Here is a 21948-nt window from a genome sequence, read left to right as displayed (position 1 = left end):
GTTACAAATAAATTTTAGGAAGTAGGCAATTTCACAAATACAGAATCCACAAATAATGAAGATTGACTGTTTCAAATAAATGTAAGTTTAATATTAATAAACTGTTTAGTACAGTGAGATCATAAAAGAATCAACTTTTCCTACTTTGTCAGAGCCAAAAAGCCAGATTGACAGTGAGCTAATTGTAGCGCTCACCAGAAAAACATAAAGGTTTCATCCTGGTTCCACCAGAAGTCGTGAGAACTACTGGCAAGTTATTTATCTGTAAAGTTAGTGTATCAGTATCAGCCATAGAGAAAATTGTTAAGATTAATGGAGGGGCTAGAGTTTGGTGCACAATGGTTGTGCTGCTGCTTGGGATGCCTACTTTCCATATCAGAGTGCCTGGGTTTGAGTCCTGGCTCTATTTGCAATTCCAGAGTCCTATTAATGCAAACCGTGAGAGGCAGTAATGATGGCTCGAGTACCTGGGTCCCTGCCACCTATGTGGAAAATCCAGATTGAGTGGATCCCTGACTTCAGCCTCTATCTCTCTCTGCTGCTCTGTGTGTGCATTGTACTTGTCTCTGTGTATTTTGGATATATATACACATATATATAATGTATATATGTGCATATATAAGGCTGAGATATCATGTGTGCAAGAACTCAGTAGTCAGCTGTTTATTAAAGGTTAGTTCAGGCTTTTAGTTACCTTAACTTTCTGAGCAATAATGAATATCAAGCCCTTTGAGCAAGTCTTCAATCTCATCTTTGTTAAATTATTTTTAGACCAAAACATTTACATACATGGACTTTTTTCAGAGATATGGATTTTAAATGTGGAGAAAAAAATATGATCTTAAAACCACTTCACCTGAGCCAAAACTGCATAATTTCTGAAAACTAAGTCAATGTCAATCTTTTATTTTGAACTATTACATAATGACATCAATCAACTTCATATGTATGCCATCATCTCAATAGTAAAACATTTTACAGCAGAATCTCAGTATATTTTTTATGAGCTCATAATTCTTCCTTATTTTTAAGAACACTACTGTGACAAATACTAAAAAAGTATTTTTACATTCAGGAAGTGGAATTACAAATGAACATTAAATAATAAATTTTATTACCCCTAAGTAACATAAGGAATCAACTACAACCACTGGGTTGTTCACAAGCACTGGGACAATAGATGAAGAAAGCTACCCACTTAAGACATTTGACTAAAAAAATGTACAATTGCCTGATTTTCCTGACATTTTTGTCACTGGTGGTTCACTTTTAGCTTTTTATTTAAAAATATATTTATCTATATTTATTAGAAAGGCAGAGAGCTCCCCCACCCCATCTGCTGATTCATTCCCCAAGTGCCCACAACAGCTGGAATTGGGCCAGGGCAAAGCCAGGAGCCACGATTAACTTAGATCCTCCACATGGCAGGAACCCAAGCACTTGAGCCATCACTGATGCTTCCCAGGGTGTGCATTCACAGGATGCTGGGCCAGAAGTGGAGCAGGGCCTCAAACCCAGGCATTTTAACAGGGGACACAGGCATCCCTGCAGGCACCTTAATCATTGCACCAAATGCTCAACCCTCAGTAGCTTTTCTTAAGTTTAAAAACAAAACAATGTTTCTGCCACACCTTTGGCTAAAATTTAGGAGTTTGCCTTTAGTAAAAAATTGCTAACTTATCTGAAGAAACATTATGCCTCCATCATTATGTACTTTAAGTTTATTAATACTACTACATGCTAGCTTGGATAGTTAAATGTACAAAATGCTTGATCTTTTATATAAGCATAGATTTTTAGCAGAAAATTAATTCTCACTTTATCACTGGTTTACACATGCCCACTGGGGTTGGAATTTTTTCATTCACTCCATCATGTTGTGGCAGGAATACTGTGGGCAAATGTGGATGAAGCTTTAAAACTCAACCTCTGGGACCTACGTTGTGGCATAATAGGCAAAGTCCTGCCTGCTATGCTAGCAATAACATATAGGTGCCGGTTCAAGTCCTGGCTGCTCCACTTCCATTCTAGTAACTTGCTAATATGCCTGGAAATGCAGTGGAAAATGTTCCAAGTACTTGGGCCCCTGCACCCACGTGGAAGACCCAGATGAAGCTCCTGGCTCCTGCGTTTGATTTGGCCCAACCCAGACTACTGCAGCCATCTGGGGAGTGAACCAGCAGATAGTAAATTTCTTTATCTGTATCTGCCTCTCTCTCTGTAACTCTGCTTTCAAATAAATAAAAAATAAATAAATCTTGAAAAAAATCATCGTCAGTTATTGCACCTGTAAATAGAAACAATAACGGCTAATTATGAGGGCTGTCATCAAGATTGATTGATAATTTAATGTGTGCATAGCATATTTATACTCAAGTAATGTTAATTTCCTTCTAAAGGGCTTCAAAAAGGGGCCAGCACTGTAAATTACCTTTGGGGAGTATAAAATGATTAATTCTTATTTTGTTAAAATGAAAGTTTAATTATTATGACTCTAACAAAACCTTCTTCTTTATTTATTTATATATTTATTTATTTATTTATTTATTGACAGGCAGAGTGGACAGTGAGAGAGAGAGACAGAGAGAAAGGTCTTCCTTTTCTGTTGGTTCACCCCACAATGGCCACTGCAGCCTGTGCCGCTGCGGCCAGCACACCGCGCTGATCGAAGCCAGGAGCCAGGTGCTTCCTCCTGGTCTCCCATGGGGTGCAGGGCCCAAGCACTTAGGCCATCCTCCACTGCATTCCCGGGCCATAGCAGAGAGCTGGCCTGGAAGAGGGGCAACCGGGACAGAATCCGGTGCCCCAGCTGGGACTAGAACCCAGTGTGCTGGCACCGCAGGCGGAGGATTAGCCTATTGAGCCATGGCGCCAGCCACAACCTTCTTCTAAGTAGATAATTTGCTCCAATTTTAATGTAAGCCTTCCAAATAAAAACTACCTACATGTTTTTAAAGATATATCCTGTTATGGCCAGCGCCGCGGCTCACTAGGCTAATCCTCCACCTAGCGGCGCCGGCACACCAGGTTCTAGTCCTGGTCGGGGCACCGGATTCTGTCCCGGTTGCCCCTCTTCCAGGCCAGCTCTCTGCTATGGCCTGGGAGTACAGTGGAGGATGGCCCAAGTGCTTGGGCCCTCCACCCCATGGGAGACCAGGAGGAAGCACCTGGCTCCTGCCTTTGGATCAGTGCAGTGCGCTGGCCATTGGAGGGTGAACCAACGGCAAAAGGAAGACCTTTCTCTCTGTCTCTCTCTCTCACTGTCCACTCTGTATGTCAAAAAAAAAAAAAAAAAAAGATATATCCTGTTACTCCTATTGATCAATATCCTCAGGTTGTTTTGAGGGAAAAAAAATTGACACTCTGCACTTCTTAGAATGTATCTTATAATAAAGATGAAAAGTACATGAGCCATTAGAAAACATATTCTTCATCAGCTCTTCCTAAGAAAATGTTTAATAACAGTTAAACATGGCTTTACCTATTAAAAAAATACCCAGTTGTTCTCCCAAGAGCCAGAAAGCAAATTTACTCAGAATATCTGGTTGATTTTCTCAGTAGGGACACTTTAGACCTTGAGAAAATACTCCTGTCTTTCTGAATCCCTTTCAAAGAATATTACCAAAGTCATTTCCCTTTGTGTAGAAAGCATTTTCTGCAGCTACAGTCAGTTCTTGTGAGAATCCTGTCTTTTTTTTACTGAAAGCCATGAATCCATAAAATTCACTTCAACATCTGAGCTTTGTAAGATTTGGATTTAACTGTAATTTATATGAAAACTGAACTCTAAACCTACATGTAAAATTCCAAAAATATTCCCTTTGTAAGAAACTAGACAGGCGCTTCTGCTAGTAAGACTATGTGCTTTGAGTTGGCTACATGTGAATATGTAAAAACAATTTAAAATTGTTTACTTGTCACACAAAATAATCCATATAGGTTACAGCAAATACAGCTAAGCTGAAAGTTAAAATCCTCCACACATCCACTAGTCTTTCAGATTTTCCAGGCAGAAATACAGATAACTGTATTATTTACCAAATAGTGTCACAACATGCATATCTTTCAACGTTGCTTTTTCCACTTACATCATGCCTTGAAGCTCTGACTCTTATATATGTTATATTTATATATACATATATTGATCTTTATCATTGTCTTAAATAACCACACAATATTCCATCTACAGAGAAGACATGCAATTATTTATAACTCCAATATTAAAATCTTCAGCTCTTCCACATTAATTACTGTTTTACATAAACAATCCTCCAACAAATATCCTTACACAGCTTTGCTTGGTTGTCTAATTAATTCTTGGGAAAACCTAGAAGCAGAATTGCTGAGTCAAAGAATCTTTACATTCTTCAAGTTTTTATGTTTCTTGCTAAATCTTCCTCAGAAATGTTGAACAAAATTACGTTTCCATCAACAAAGAATGAGGTTACCTATGCCCAGGACCCTTACCAATTCAGGGTAGTTCTTACCAGTCAGCAATGGTTGCTAAAAATGAGTTCTAGGAAGTCTAAACACTTAGATGCTTTCTGGCAAAAAAAAAAAAAAAAAAAAAAAAAAAAGGCAAAACATTTCCAAATCAGACATTTAACTATTTTTTAAAATCTGCCACATCTTAGAATTGTTTACATTTTTAAACTTGTTCCTGTAGAAATATTTAATAAGGAAAAAAGAAAAAAACATTCTTCTCTTCTTTTACTCTATAAATAAGGACTCTTCAAGAGAAGAATATGTCATAATTTAAAATTATGGAGATGGTGAACCTGGTATTTTCTCTTCTATTAAACTCTAGAAGCAAGTTAGCAGGTCATTGACCCAAGGGTCACTGCCTTCATTTATTGGTGATGCTTCCTAATTGTGAAAACAAATTTAATTAGTAATTTGTAAGCTACTTGGAGAAATATTTCCATCTGTCTGTGCATTCATTGATTTAATTAATAAGTGTGCCTTGTAATGTGCATGTATCCCATTCAAGGCAGTATAGGGTAGCCATTCACTCAACAACTACTTTAAAGTTCCTGTTCCATGTTAAACACTGTTCTAAGCATTCAGCACTAACGTTGAACAAGACAGCCAAGGTCAATGCTCTTCAAGACCTACATTTCAGGGCAGAGCCTAGGTATGTCAGTCATAATCAGTAACACACAATTCTGTTACCAAAGTAATAAGATCACAAGCAACACGCTATTTTATCCCTAATATTAAACAGAAATCTTATATTAATCAGAAAACCCCTTCTCAGTTTGCAAGTTTTGTACTTTTACACTAGATCATTAGAATTCTGCAATGTGTCTTTTTGTCTATATGAAGAACAATTTATAATAGAATCTCAGAAGCCTGTTTTCTCCAGAACCTGCAAGTTTTATCAACTACTCCACCAAAATTAATATTTCCTTTGTCAGACATTTGGCATGATTTTGGACTAATGTTCCATGACGGCTGAATGAGTATACATTATCAAAATGCATATTTTCCTCCGTCTCTATAATTAAATTTAAAATTAACATGCTGCTTTCTTATGCTTCATTCTCTTGTACTTGCCTCAATTTCCCTTGGTTATAAAGTGTATTGGTTATGAATATGTATCAGGGTTTGCTGTCAAACCCTGTGAACATCTTCTGAAGTGGAAGATTAGATATGTGATTTCAAAGCAGATGCATCCATTTATGTCATTCCCTGCAATTTTCACCTACCAGGGAGCGTTCCTGAGAGACGGGGGGGCATCAGGACAGGAGAAACTCGTCTGCTAGCCAAGGTTCATACTGCTGTTTTTAAAAACTGCTTCAATGGTTTTTAGTTGGTTTTAATTTTCATTTACATTGAGATACCAGCCTTTCAAGAGCTCAGTCATTCAAATGCAGTTAAAGTTTTGTGACTAACAGACATATGGTCCTTGAAATCCCTGTATTGAACTGAAGGTTTAAAACCGAGCTCTCCCAAATTAACAAGCCTTCCTATCCAGCTAGTGGATTAGAAGCAAATTGGAGCTGCTGGCGTGGGAGTGGGAGATCAGTAAATCTCTCTCGTTTAAATAAAGATAATCCTAATCCTTGAGAGCTGTAATTGTTCTTATTATTTTTCTCCAAATCAATGGACTACTCAATTTTCTGCTACAGATCTAAAGCGATGTTTTTCACTATCATCTGATTTTGCCTAAGCTAAAGACTTGGGGGATAAGTCTGAGCTGTGGAGTGATGTAGCCAACTGACCATCTCACTGATCTTCCTTTGGAAGTCTCACTATAGCAGAATAAATACATACTTTGAAAATAATTTCTGTTCCTTTTTGGAAACCATATGATTGCAGCGAAGAATTTCATGCATCCATGGGATCATAAAGTAATGGCATGTCGGAATGAGAAGAAAGTTTAGAGAATCCACAGCAAATGAAGGGTTCTTCATTTATGAAGAAACTGAGGCCTGAAGAGATAAAAAGGCTCCTGAGAGGTCACACAGTTCACTGCTGGCAAAAACAGGCCCAGCATCTAGCATTTGCAATTCCTCAACACTTCCACAACACAATGACGGGACAAAGTGACATGATGTGACTCCCAAAACACACAAGATGTAGATGTAACATTTCTTACTGTCCTTGCCAAAATGGTGAAGCTGAATCTAATTAAGCGAAGAAAGAATAACAAAGCCCACATTATGGGATGTTCTAAACAACTGGTAGGAACTCTTCGAAAATGTGGAATCTAAAGCAACAGACTTCATAGAACTAGAGAGTAAAAAACAACTTCCCCCAACCCCATTCACCTGTTCAAGAGATATTCTGTTCTCAGATGGCAGCCTACAAATTATTTCCTGCGGAAATCCTTCCACATACCTCCCTGGTGTGAGACACTATGCCCTCCATTTTCCTCTCTAAGCACTGAGCAACTGCAGAGTAACTGAGTTTACTTTGGTATACTCTCCTTTTTTTTAAAATACATTTGTACTTCTTTAAAAATTTATTTATTTATTTGAAAATCAGAGTTACAGAAAAGGAGAGGCAGAGGGAAAGGGAGAGAGAGAGAGAGAGAGAGAGAGAGAGAGAGAGAATCTTTCATCTGCTGGCCAGGCTGAAGCCAGGAGGTACACCTCGTAACGACAGGAGGCCTGAGTCTTAACAGCTGTCAACTGCTACAGGGTAGGCATTCAACACATATCTGTTGGGTGACTGAGTAAATGAATATGTCATAAATATTCTCTTCTGTATTGTAGAAGTGATGTTCATCTGTTTTACTGAAAATAACAAGTTTAGGCAGGAAGTCAAAGTAGTGAATAATGGCCAAAATTATAGAAAAAAATGTGTAAAATAGCCTTGGGATATCAGAAATAAGTTGGAATAGAGTTTAGAGTTGCCCACTAAGAGAAAAGAGACCCAAACTGGTTTTCAGACCACACTGGGTGATGTTCTGTCTCTGCCAACAAATCAAAAGGAAAAAGATAAATCCCTTCATTTGGAATGTTCTTTCCTCACCTGTAAATGAAGGTAGCACAGTAACTCTATAAACTTCCTCTTAATGCTAAAAGTCAATAGAAGGAAGTTGGTGGAGAAACAGTAGTTAGTCCAAAGACAAAGTATTTATACAAAGTATTTCTTTTAAATTCAGAACTGTTAGAACACATTTAGAAACATGTAGTATATCACAGAGTCATTAGGTTATTAAAATATACTGACATTTTAATAGTTTTTATCTTTGTATTAAATTATAGTATTGAAAAGATAGCCACAAACCATTTGTATAACTTGGCCCCCACACAAGTACAGTTCTATTTTTCAATAAGTAAAATCTCTATACCCACACAAATACATGTAGTTATTATTTTAGGATATGATTATGCAGTATTTTGTGATTCTTATTTACACTGAACAACAAATCTTGCCAATCTTATACAAGTCTGCATTACTATTTTTAATAGTTGAGAAGAAACAAAATACCACAATTTATTCATCCATTCATCTATTGGTAAAAGCTCAGGTTGTGGTAAATATTACTGTGTACAGACAAATATTACAATAATATCCTGTGTGTGTATTTTTTTCTGCAAATATATTTTATTTAGGGTAGCTTGTAGAATTATAATTGCCTGCTTGAAAAGTGTACACATGATGAAGTAGTCTACATCATCATCTGGGATGCCCACATCCCATATCAGAGAGCCAGTTCCAGTCCCAGCACCTCCACTTCAAATTTAACTTCTTACTAATGTGCCTAGGAAGGCAGTAGAGTATGATCCAAGTGCTTGGACCCCTGTCACACATGCGGGAGATGCAGATGGAGATTCAGTTTCCTGGCTTTGGCATGCCCCAGCCCTGGCTAGCTGTTGCAGGCATTTGGGGAGTAAACCTGAAGACAGAAGATTTTTCTCTCTCTCTCTCTCTCTCTCTCTGCCTTTCAAGTAGATGAAAATAAAGAAACCTTTTAAAAAGTATGCATGTGATACAATTTATACTTGATACATGTTAGCATATTGCCTTCTGAAAAACAATGCCATTTTAACAGTGTTAGTATTAGTGCCTCTTTGTTGATATTTTGCTGATAGGGGATGTTATTTATTTTTTGTAATCTGACAATCAATCTGTTAATTAAAAAAGGACATTTTTCTTGATAAAAGCCTGAAGTCAAATTCATAGTAAATACCTTTCCTCATGATTAGCAGTTGTTTCCTTGAATTCCTTTTTTTTTTTTTTTAAGATTTCTTTATTTATTTGAAAGTCAGAGCTACACAGAAAGAGAAGGAGGCAAAGAGAAAAAGGTCTTCATCCACTGGTTCACTTCCTTAATTGGTTGCAATGGCCGGAGCTGAGCCAATCCAAAGCCAGGAGTCAGGAGCTTCCTCTGGGTCTTCCCATGTGGATGCAGGAGCCTGAAGACTTGGGCCATCTTCTACTGCTTTCGCAGGCCATAACAGAAAGCTGGATCGGAAGTGGAGCAGCTGGGACTCAAACTAGTGCCCATATGGGATGATGGCACTGCAGGTGATGGCTTTACCCACTATGCTACAGCACAGAGCCCCTTTAATTTTTAAAATATCATAATATATGCAAGTGTGTTATATGTAAAATAAATCTACAAATGATATGTACATATGCATATATGGATAGAAATACACAAAAATACATTAGAAAGGCATAATATTAAGAGGAGTTACTGGGCTGGTGCCACGGCTCACTAGGCTAATCCTCCGCCTGTGGCGCCGGCACACCAGGTTCTAGTCCTGGTTGGGGCACCGGATTCTGTCCCGGTTGCTCCTCTTCCAGGCTAGCTCTCTGCTGTGGCCAGGGAGTGCAGTGGAGGATGGCCCAGGTGCTTGGGCCCTGCACCCCATGGGAGACCAGGAGGAAGCACCTGGCTCCTGGCTTCGATCAGCGAGGTGTGCCGGCCGCAGCGGCACAGGCCGCAGCGGCCATTGGAGGGTGAACCAACAGAAAAGGAAGACCTTTCTCTCTGTCTCTCTCTCTCACTGTCCACTCTGCCTGTCAAAAAAAAAAAAAAAAAAAAAAAGATGAGTTATTTGTGGGGGTCAGTTTTGTGGCACAGCAGATTAAGCTGTTGTCTGCAACACCAGCATCCCAGGTGAGCAGGAGTTCATGTCACAGCCGCTCCACCTCTGATCCAGCTCCTTGCTAATGTACCTGCAAAAGCAGTGGAAGATGGCCCAAATCCTTGGGCCCCTACACCCATGTGGGAGACCCAGATGAAACTCCAGGCTACCGGCTTGGGCCTGGCCCAGTGCTGGCCATTGCAGCAATTTGTGGAGTAAACCAACAGATAGAAGATCTGTATGTGTGTGTGTGTGTGTGTGTGTGTCCCTCTCTCTGTGACTCTTGCCCTTTTCATAAATAAAAATTAATCAAAAGTTATAATTAATAATAATTAAATTTATTAAATAAATTTAATATGATTATAATAATTTAAAATAATTAATAAAAATTAAAAGGGTAGTTAGTTGTGGAAGTGTAGTGTCCAAGAATGTCTCATTGGATTTTCCTTTTTTTTTTAAGATTTACTTTACTTATTTAAGACAGAGTTAGGTACTCTGCTCCCTCCTGTGTATGGCTCCTCTCATTTGCACCCATGATCTTTGCCCTCCAGGACCTATGCTGAGGCCCTCTCACACCGACTTCTCTCTCACATATGGCCTATCCCTCCTTCTTGGCCTTAAACAAAGAATAACATTGTACTTCATCAGAGTGTCTGTGATGAAGCAACAAAAGGAACCTACAGAAAGCTATGAGAAAACAGGGCCCTGGCAAGGTGCTAATCCAGCCTGGGTGGGGACAGAAGACCTTCCTGAAGCAATGGTATTTACATGTGAAGTAGCCAGGAATTGTTAAGGGGAGAAATATTCTACATTGAGGTGCTGGCAGCTAGAGGGCCCTAAAACAAGAAATTGTTCAAGTAAAAGAAATATGAGCATGCAACTCAACACTTTGGGTAATGCTCCAGTGTTGGATAATCTTCTGACTGGCTTGTTGGACCCATAAATCCAACTGTGTGTGCATTGAGAGGGCGTTTGAGAATTAGATTGGGAGGAAAAGATTCCTCTGAAAGGAATGTATGTTCCCATTCTTCACAATCCTAAAAAAAGAATGTAGAAATATGAATCTTATAGTAGAGTGAAAGGAAAGGTTTTGAGCCTTCTCTAGGACCAAGAATCACTTTGGCCTCCCTCCAGGCTTTAAGGCTTCAACAGTTTGGTGCATTTCCATAGGAACTGAGGAGCTGAGCGCAGACCCTTGGCCATGTAAATATGGCCAGAACTGAAGAAGCAGATTACGAATTGGTAAGAAACCATGAGTAGCAAGGGTCTAAAGCAGCATTGTCCAGTAGAACTCTCGGCAGCAACAGAAATGGTACATGCTGTCTGCAGTCCAATATGGTAGCTACATGTGGCCACCACGTATTTGAAATATGTCTGGTACTTGAAATGAACTGGACCGTTAAATTTTATTAAATTCCTTTTTCTTATTATTTAGTTAAATAACCACAAGGAGCCAATGACCAGCATATTGGAAAGTGCAGATCCGTGTTAAGACTAAAACAGCCTGACCTCAGGTGTTTGAGAAAATTAGAAGAGGAGGTACACACACAGTGAACATGAGCAGTGAGTGTTGGTGACCATAGAGTGAGAATGGAGATTTCATTAGAGCCATATCCATAAAATGGCATGGAGACATGATGAGTATGGAGAAGACTCACAGGGGTTTGTGCCCAAGCAGTCATGAGGCATAGCCTTGGGAACAGTTTGGAGGTTTCCTGTTTCTAGCAACAGAGTTGGTGGCATCTTGTGGCATCATTGATACTGAAACCTGATATAATGTCAACAATATGAGGTCAACAAGCACAGATCACAGCTCTTATTTAATTCTCAGGGAATTTGCAAAAGGAGCCTACAGGTCTAGCTAAGTTGATGTATTACAAGTGGATAGCAATAGACGTCTCTGCTTTCTTTCTCCTCTTTCTCCCTCTTTTGTAAGCTTCTTCTCCCTCTTTTTCAAGCTTCTTCTTGGATGGACCCCATGCTCTGGTCCTGGTCAAAAGCTCCAGTTCTCTTCATCAACCTCTCTGATCCAGATAACTTTTTCAAAGATTGCTTTGTTTGTTTGCTTGTTTTAAAGGCAGAAGAACAGAGGGGAAAAGAGAGAACGAGGGAGAGAGAGAGAAAGAGAGAGAGAGAATCTTCCACCCACTAGTCACTTCCCAAATGGTCACAACAACCAGGCCTGTACCAGACTGACACCAGAATCCAGGAACTCCATCCTGGACTCCCACATGGGTGTCAGGGTTCCAAGCACTTGAGCCATCGTCCACCACCTTCCCAAGTGCATCAGCAGGAAACTGGATCAGAAGCAACATTCCAATATAGGATGCTGGCATCACTTAATATGCTGTACCCCAACCCCAACCCCTGATCCAGATTAATTTTTGTAAATGTCTGTCACAAAAGCACAAAGAGAAATTGGAAAAAATGTGAAGCTAGTACATCTTATCACAAAATTCAATACAAAGGTGGCAGCATTCAAGAAGACAAATTTTTCATTTGTGCTGACACGCAACTTCCCCTTCCTTGAGTTTTGGTGATGACAGTGTTCATTCTCTGCTCATAACTACCAAGAACACCATTTTTCCTACTCCTTCACCTTCCATGTGTGTATCCATCTTTCTATAATTCCTTCAACACATCTTATATCAGGTTGTCACACTAGCCTTGCTATAGACAAGTCCAGCAAAGAATTCTCTGCTTTTTTCAAGTGTGCCTGCTACAGTGGTATTGAATTTGTCTTCATACCACCACCTTGATGCTAAGAAGGGGGATCTGTACAACTTCACCGATTTTCTGCTGCCATGAAGAGTAGATATTTTCAGTCCACCAAAGAGGCTAGAGTAAGAAAAGCCCTGACTGCTGCCTTTGTTCAGCAGTTGATGAACTGGCCAGGTCTACTCAATGTACTCTGTGTTGCATAATAGAGTTGTAAATTGAACTTTGTTTACTTTCTCACATTTCTCCATTACTCTGCTATTAGAAAGGGAAAAATCATATTATAAAAAAGCAATGAGATTCTCTTCATTTCTTTGTATTCTTCAACACCTTGTTTCTTGATTTTTCTCATAAGAGTTTTGGTTATTGACAGATTGTGCGATAACTCCAAGTCAGCAATGCATTGAGCCTATGTGCTATTAACTTCACTGAATATACCTGTGTTGTCAGTGATGTCTTCATCCTGTTGGGTTCCTATTCCTTAGAGCAACATCCTGAAACAAAGTTGCCTTGTGGCTGGTATGAGTTAACACCACGTGATGGGCTGGAAAGTTGATAGTCTTCCTCAGAGTCCTTACCCTGCCCCAAGGAGAATTCAATTAAATATGTTCGAGTCATTATCTTCTTATGTGTTTATAGGGGAATAGAAATGTCTACCCTGCCTACAACTCAAGCTGGTGAGAAGATCAAATATGTCATGCCTACAAAAGTGCTTTATAACATCTTACCACATTTGAAAGGCATTAAATTTTTATTCTACCTCCACTGATTGATTTCTAGAAAGTTTGAGTTCAATTACAACAGACAATTCATAGGCAGTAGGGCTATTAAAGTGAAGTAAAATAAAGAATCACATAATGAAAATATTACATAATTATTACAAAAACTCTAAGTTAAGAGTCATTGTATCAATTGAGCACTAGATTTCGCTTTGAACTTCCTGGCAGCTAAGGCAAAACACAATTAGGCCCATGTCCCTTCTTAATTTACAAAGCAAAGCATGCTGGTTCATTAGGAGAGATGGAAATTTTTTCATTAGGAGAGAAGGGGTTGTATGGCTGAATTCTAGTCAATTTGATTTGAGCTTGGCCAACAAAAACTTTCCCCATGTGCTCCTTCACACTCTTGCCCTGATTCATGTGTGGCAAGCTTGGAACACAAAAGATAGAAGTCTGGGGACCTGAATCCCTAATTGGAGCTGCTAACCAATTAAAAATATCTGCTTCTATTCTACATGAACAAGAAGCAAATCTCTATCATGTTTGAGCTATAACATAGTCATACACCACATGACATTTCAGTCAATAACAGACTGTGTATATGAAGGTGGTCCCATAAATCATATTGCCTAGTGATGTAGCCATCTAAGTGTCTGCAATTACCCTCTCTAATGTTCCCACAGTGTCAAAATCACCTCATAGACATGTTTATTTCTTAGAATGTATTGCCTTCCGTGTGTGGCACATGACTGTATTTTACACAGTTTGCAAACCAATAAAAATAGCTTCTAGTTTGGAAACTTATTGGATAAATGATACCCAATTTTCTATTCTAACTATTAGTTTTACCTAAGGAAAAAATTTTAAATGATCTTCATGAACCATCTCATATTTTATCAGAGACTAACAAAATCTAGTTTCTGAAGAAAGGGAGTGAAACAAAAATGAGTGATTTCATTCATGTATTTGAGATAGTGATTCTGAGGGCAGAAAGCAAAGAAGAAATGAGAATATGGAACATGAGACACATCTAGTAAGGCCTGTTCACTTGAGTATCTTAATATTAAAGTTGAAGGGCAACAGAAAGATCTAGAGATGACTGAATCTGCAGCATCAGGAGAAATAACTTTAGAAAGAAGGGCAGATCATGGAAAGGCAGGAAAGGGCTAAATCTCACTTTCTGTGTCCCTTGGAGCCCAGCCTGCCTGAAGGGGAATCAGAATGCTTAGCTTCATCCTATTGAAGTAAAGGAGTATGCTCTGTACACCCTACTACAGAATATATCTACAGGCGCCTTTGGACATTACAAAAATAACAATGATAGCATGAGTTTTTCAAATGTGATTATGTTATTACTCCACAGTCACAATTTTAAAACTTGCAAAATGGTCTCCTGAACTTCTCTGGTTATCTTTGAGATGAAGTTAACCCAAGAGCATTGTGTTTGGGGTCCATTCACTGCCCCCCAAGACAGCCTTGTTCCCAGTATTCTCACTGTACAGTCTCTGGAAACTTCCTACTAGGGTGTTTACCATACCTCTCTCGGGCTGAACTATTAGCCCTTCCTACTTTGAGCATAACCACCTCCTCTTTTAAATGTGGTTTTAGGTGATTTTTTTTCTATCCATAGTTAAAGCTAAAGATTGAACAGGACTTGGGTAAATGGGAACATAGAGCAGAGAGTAAAGGGTCAGCCTCTGGCTCTTGGTCTACAACCTGGGTCAGAACTGATGTGCCAGGAGATGGTGCAGAGGAGCTCAGAACCCAATCCAGACTCTGGCAGGTATAGGGCAAACTATGGCCCTAGATAAGGCCAACAGCAGAGCATCAGGATCTAAGGCAGACTGTCTTGACACTCAGAAATCAATAATAAAGAAGACAAAAAAAAAATACTCAGACGCTTACATAGCCAGAGTCAGAAGAAACTCATACATATCAAGCCCCAGTAGAGGTCTCCCCAAATTCCATTTTCCATTTTACTTCTCACACATAAAATCAGCGACCATAGCCAGTCATAAGAGTTGTCTTTTGAAGCTTCTAAGAAAAAATAAAATAAGGTTCACATCAAAATAATATAAATACCCAGAAACCTCATTTCTCTCAGCATTCTGAGTAACACCATTTTACAATTCTATGAATAATACAAGTCTCACTCTCTTCAGGCTGATGGATGACTTTTTGACACCATCACTTGAAAGGAAATGAAATCTGCAGTTACTTTTCTAGTACTTCTACCCACATAACTTCTTCATTCCAAAGAAGAGGAGCAGGATATAGATTAGAATCTTTTGCCTGCTAATAAAATGAGAAGTTGGAGATGGAGGGGTTATGCCTTTTTACTCTCCCATGTTAAGTGATGCCTTGGAAACCCTTGTAGCCAACACTTCCTGCCACAAGGGAAAGGAACCCAGGAAAATTATAGCATGGGTCACTGGAAGTTTCATTTCCTTTAGGAACTACATAAATGAGAATGAACGCAATGTTAGGAGTTATGTAGTTCAACTTCCACTCGTTGAATAATATTCAATGTTAATGGAGTACTTACTCTGTACAGCAAGCACTCTTTAAAGTGCTTTCCTGATAAGACCTCATTTAATCCTCAAAAAACCTTATTACCCTTATATTAGAACTAAAGGCAACTGAATTTCTATGTTAGAAATAAAGGAAAGTGGAAGGTGCGGTAATTTGGAAAAGTAACCTTTTAAGTGCCAAGGCTAGAATTCAAACCCAGGAAGTCTGATTTTTGGCTCTTAAATCCTAAATGATTCTGACTTCTCTTTAACATTGTACAAGGAACATAAGCATTACTTGCTTCATTCCTAAATGTTGCTGCTAATATAGTACATATTATTTCATGGGCAATATATGTAAAATATTCCCTGCACAATTCTAAGTCCCAACTTCCTGTTTTTCATTTGTATTATTACTGCTGTTTAAGGATATGAATTTCATTTAATACCTAACAACTCTATTCAGCCCCAAACAAGCAGTCTGTGTATTTAAATGAAAAGCAAACAAGCAATGCAGGAGGTAAGAAATCTGTTGCTAGAGTCTTGTCATTGGTAACAGCGTATCTTCAGTGACTGGACGACATAATCACTGCCTTTAGAATTCTGAGTTTCAGGACAGCTGCTGAGAACAGCGCTTCCTTTTACAGAAATCTACACCTGGGGCCTGTGGGCCTGATGCTTGGAACAGATGGACTAGATTCCGCTGAAATCATCTAGTGCATTGTCTTCTCTCCACATCCATGCTGTGTTTGGAAATCATGTTGGCCCAAGGCCTTTCAGTACTGCCTCGACATTTGCATTGGATTATTCCAGCCTATGTCTAGTGAGAGTGCTAAAGAAAATATGGTTCATTTTTTCTTGAAATCACACCTCCCAAGCTCAATGCTTTTTAACAAAATATAGATTTTTCCATGTTCATGCAAGCTTTGACTCATGTTCCCTTCTCCATTTGGGTCCAGCAGTACCTACTTTCCCAGCTGGTAATTTCAAACCAACTGGTCCAAGCTTTGAAATATTTACAGGGCAAACAAACCACTTGAGGTTAATTTTCAAGTTTTATTTGTATTCATTAAAGATTAATCTATAGGGGCAGGTATTTGGCCTGGAAGGAAAACTTTCAGCTAGGATGCCTACGTTCCACATGGGAATGCCTGGGTTTGATTCCCACCTCCAGCTCCTGATTGCAATCTCACACCCTGGGAGTCAGGGATGATGGCTCTTAGAATTGGGTTCTCGCCACCCACACGGGAGACCCTGATTGAGTTCCCAGTTCTTGGCTTTCACCTGGCCCAGCCTTGGCCATGATGGGCATTTGGGATATGAATAACAGATAGGAGTACTCTCTCTCTCTCTCTCTCTCTCTCGCTCTCACTCTTGCTCTCGCTCTCTCTTTCCCTCTCTCTCTCCCTGTGTGCATATTGCTGTCTCAAGAATAAATAAACAATTTAAAAAAAAAGATTAATCTGTAGTTTGAAAAGAATACCCAGCCCCAGCCTTCGAGCAGTTTCACTCACACATCAATTTTATAACGTGGCCTCTCCTGATAGACCCTAGCGTCCAAATCCCTTGTGCTCTTAGCACCAGAACAAAACTGCTGCATTTCTGTTCATTCCAGAGTAAAATCTGTCATAATCTGCTGTTAGGTTTTTCTGAATGTCCTCAAGCTGTCAAAATGCTTGCTATGTCTATCAAAATATGCCAAATTCATTTGGGGCATTGGGCATGAGCAGCACTGAACTCTTCCACACAAGTGGAGTTAGATGAATAGCACACCCATGAAGATTAAAAATGAGAAAAGCATAGGACAGGACATGTCTTTGCTACTAAATATGATAGATTCCGTTACAATGAAATAGTTGACACCATTGAGACATTAATTTGTCAATGCAAGTGGAATCTAGCATGTTAAACAGAACAGGGAACAATGGGATTTCAGTGGCCAGCAACATTTTTGGAGGGATGGCTACTGAGTAAAAGTTGTGCCAATTTCTAGCCACAATAAATATTAGATTTCATCATGCTTTGTTAATTTCAAGATAGCATTTCAAAATAGTATATGCTGTTTCAAATTAAGATGGATACTGTTAGCACTCTTGGAAGACTGTATGAATCCCTAAGATCATATTGTAGCAAGCACAATGAAGTTGAGAGACTGGAGGCTTCTGTAAACCCAAATTCCATATCCCAGAAGAATACTTCTTCCTATCTACATTAGAAATTTAAAAATCACTTTGTTATATGCTGTTCATTATGCCTGCTACAGAATTCCAAATTAATTGACTCTGGCTTACTTTCCATGTAGAATTAAAATTGGAACTTCTAATCTTGTTTTTATTGGCAATACCCCAAGATCTATGAAAAAGAGTTGGGCACTGGTCTCTCACTTGGGCCACTGAGACAAAAAGAACGTCACAGGCCGGCGCCGTGGCTCACTAGGCTAATCCTCCACCTAGTGGCGCCGGCACACCGGGTTCTAGTCCCGGTCAGGGCGCCGGATTCTGTCCCGGTTGCTCCTCTTCCAGTCCAGCTCTCTGCTGTGGCCCGGGAGTGCAGTGGAGGATGGCCCAAGTGCTTGGGCCCTACACCCCATGGGAGACCAGGATAAGTACCTGGCTCCTGCCATTGGATCAGCACGGTGTGCCGGCAGCAGCATGCTGGCCGCAGCGGCCATTGGAGGGTGAACCAACGGCAAAAGGAAGACTTTTTTTTCTGCCTCTCTCTCTCACTGTCCACTCTGCCTGTCAAAAAAAAAAAAAAAAAAAAAGAAAGAAAGAAAGAAAAAAAAAGAACATCACAGTCATATTTGGAAGGGGCTGTGCCATCATGGTGAGGCAAAGGAGAATTTTCAACAAATGGATGCATGTGTTTGTGTTTTCCAATTTCCACATCCACATTAAATGGCAAGAAGGTCATTAGGAGGAGATAACTGAGAAATCTTTCCTCACAACTGTTACATTTTTCTTTCCCAAAGATGTGTTGATCTCTAAGAAAAATTTTTGTGCACAAACAGTCAATACTTGATAGCAATGATATGCAAGTGTGGCAATTTCACACTAAATAATTGGCCCAAAGAACTGAGGCATAAAGTACCAAGTACATAGTATAAAAGGCAGGCCTGACCAATTATTTTCAATTCCCTGCTTTAACCATTGATTATATATGTAAAACAATTAAAGAAAAAAATCCCTTTCTGTTTTATTCTGCTCTCCTTTATAAGCAATTCAAACTCCCCAGTCAGTAAGCTTCCCACTTACCTCAAAGGCCCTCTGTATTTTCACAAAGTCACCCACGCAGAGCTGGTTTTCAAGCAGGCGTGTGCGGTAGTCTTCACCTTCTATTCGCTCAGGGCTCCTTGGCCCAGGCTGTGACCTTGTGTTTAACTCAAGTACATCATTCTGGTAGTTCAGAATGGCCTGCCCTTTTTTCTGCATCCTTCAACTATTTTGATATCTTTTATTGTCCTTCAACAGGTGCCTTTGAAAAGAAATCCAACGTAACCACAGAATTCCAGAATGAAAGCACCAACCTTTTAAGAGATGCAATTGGAAGGCAAAAATGTTCAAGCTGAGGCACAAAAGGAAACCCTCAGTGCCATCACTCACTTGATTCTACAGTATATTTTCAAAATCCACAGTTGAAGGGTTTTAAAACACCCCCTCCTTCCACACTGTTGAAGCCGGCTTGATTGAAAATGTGTAATGTTTATAGCAACTGGCCCGGAATGCAGCTCCTAATCTTTGTTTCAAATGCATTAGAAAAGCAACTTCTCAAAATCTCTTTGGCTTACTCTGCTTCCTTTAACATGCTGTGGTTTTCAGCTCCATGTGCTTGTCTGGAGGCGCAGCTGCAAGGGTCTTCCCAACGAAGGGCTTGTCTCTGAAGGCCACCTTCACAGCAATACGGAGTTGTTTGCTTCATCTCTTCTCGGTGTCTCTGTTTCCAGGCAACCAACAGAAAGCCAACCAAAACTTTCCTTTTCCCTCCTCCCCAACTAATGAAGGTTTGAATATGTAATGTAAATGCTGACTTTTTTTAAAGAAAATTCAGGTCACTCATTTTTTTAATTAAGTTCACCCTGTATATTTTTTATATTCATTTATTTACGTTTATCTAAAACACAGAGAGAGAGAGATTCATTCCTTTAATGCCCACAACAGCTGAGGCTGAACTAGGCCAAAGCCAGGAGCTCAAGAACTCCAGTAGGGTCTCCCACATGGATAGCAGGGACCCAAGTTCTTCAGCCATCACCCGCTGCCTCCCAGGGTGCACATCTGCAGGTAGCTGAAATGGAGAACAGACCTGATCCAAAGCAGTGGCATAATCACCATGCAAAATGCCCACCTACTTCATGAATTATTTTTGAAAACTTTAGTTAGTTAGTTAGTTAGTTAAAAGGCAGAGTTAGAGCTAGAGAGAGATAGTGAGATAGAGAAGGAAACAGAGAGAGAGAGAGGTCTTCCCTTCACTGATTCACACCCCGAATGGAAGCAACAGCCAAGACTGGGCCAGGACAAAGTGGAGAGCCAAAACTCCACCCTGGTCTCCTATGAGCGTGGCAGGAGCCCAGGCACTTAGGCCAGTTTCCCCTGATCTCCCAGGCCAGAAGCAGGGAGCTGGATTGGAAATGGAACAGCCAAGACTAGAATTGCTGCCCATGTGGGATACCGGAGGTGCAAGCAGCAGCTTAAACCACTACACCATAGTGCCAGCCCCTAAAGAAAACTTTTATAAATGTGTTTTCTCTGAAGAATGGCTTATGTTATGAAACAATATCCAATAAAAGAGCACAGCTTTCTGAAATTGTCTGTTTTCTACACAGTATTTTGTTCTGACTTAAATAAGAATCCATTCTGTAAGTTCTTTTTGTTTAAATTTCTAGGCATGAGGTACTTCAAAAATTTATAGAAAAATGGAATTTAAAAATTTATTTTGGTACAAAAAAATTTTGCAGTCCATGATAGTTGCTTTAGAATGTGCAATTTTCAGGAGCTTTTTGAAGACTCCTCACAGGCATGGATTTCAAAACTTTTTATACCAAAGTAATTTTATGCTAAATCCATTTCCTATGAACTTTTTTAAAGTACCCTCATACATAAAATATAGAAGGTTCTAAGAACAACTCATTAAAAATGTGGGGTAAGGGAAATACTGCATAACACAATGTGATGAAACTAATGGCAAATTTACTTACAAAATTACACTGGTTCAGCTAATAATAATGAAAAAGTGGAGAAAAGGCAACTTCTCTTTGAGTATTTTCCATTGTTCTAGACACTACACTAACTCTTTATATTCCTTATCTTGTTTAGACAGCTTCACAACTCTGCAAAGCAACTAATTATCACGATCCACATTTCACTGCCAAAGTGACAAAGAAGACCCCCAGGGCCACACAGTAAGATCTGGAATAGAGCAGCATGCTCACGGCCTCAGAGCCTCCACCGAAGATAAACGCCCTCTTTGTAGCTGACTGTCATCTCTGTACACCGGAACTCTGGCACCAGGCATTCTGTAAAGTTTCTTCCAACTCCAGCATTCTATAAGATGGTATGTGCCAGGTGCATGGTGACACACAGTGCCTTCCCTACAGCACAGAGAAGGAAGCATCCTGTGGGCATTCCTGCACCAGTGTTAGAAAGACAATACAATTTACTTCATGCTTCCATTATTTGTCTGCCATTTATTCAAAAAAGTCACTTATAAAAGGCCCACCGGATGTCAAATGCCAAAGCAGTTTGCCCCAGTCCTTGGGATCATTTTACAATTTAGTCAGAACCATTTTCCATCTAATTCATCTTTTGTGGTAATTCCAACATTTGCTCTGTATGGTGCTGTGTTGAGGAGGATTCTGAAGTCATGGATAGGCGCCTCAGAAACGAGTAGTGTGACAGGTGACAGATCTGTGCCACAGGCACACAAGGGTACAGGGAGACATCTTAGCCACAAATTCACTTTCCCTGGCTTAGACCCTCCTGTACATTAGAAAAAAACTTTGTAAGTCCAAATATTATAAATCCACCCATGTTTTTTTAACATGGGAACAAAATGTGTCTCCTTGCCATCCTAGTTAGTAAGTTAATAATAGCATGGATCAGCTGGATAGGCCCCATAAATGCTTGTAAAATATTTTGTAGTGGTATTCTGGATATTTTAGCTTAGTAGTAACAGACACTAATGAGGGAAAGAAGAGGAAATAGAAGAAACACTCTGTGAATCTGCTCCAGGAAAGGTAGGCATCCCACTGGCTGAGGATGCAAAATTCTCTAATTATTCACAGAAAATCAAGCTGCCTAACCTATTTGGCTTCCACAGATACAGCTCTAAATGTTTTCATTACTCAAAACCGGAAAATATAATGAGCAGCTAGCAATTTATGGTGGAAGTTAATCAATTGACACAGTTTCTTTCTGGAATTGTATGGCATTAGAAGCAACTTTTTATCATAAAGTCATA

At 39.6% G+C, this 21948-nt stretch overlaps 1 protein-coding gene across 1 annotated transcript in view; it reads right to left on the bottom strand.

The window, feature by feature from the left end:
- Positions 1-19945, bottom strand: part of WDR49 (WD repeat domain 49) — a 151968-nt gene extending 132023 nt beyond the window's left edge. The window contains 1 exon segment of the mRNA XM_051818753.2: positions 18750-19945. Coding sequence (XP_051674713.2) covers positions 18750-18926 — 177 coding nt within the window. The 5' untranslated portion in view covers positions 18927-19945.
- Positions 19946-21948: the final 2003 nt, after the last annotated feature.

This window comes from Oryctolagus cuniculus, chromosome 4, assembly GCF_964237555.1.
Source record: "Oryctolagus cuniculus chromosome 4, mOryCun1.1, whole genome shotgun sequence".
NCBI lineage: Eukaryota > Metazoa > Chordata > Mammalia > Lagomorpha > Leporidae > Oryctolagus > Oryctolagus cuniculus.
The sequence above is the reverse complement of the archived record's forward strand: the minus strand, read 5'-3'. Positions and strand labels throughout refer to the sequence as shown.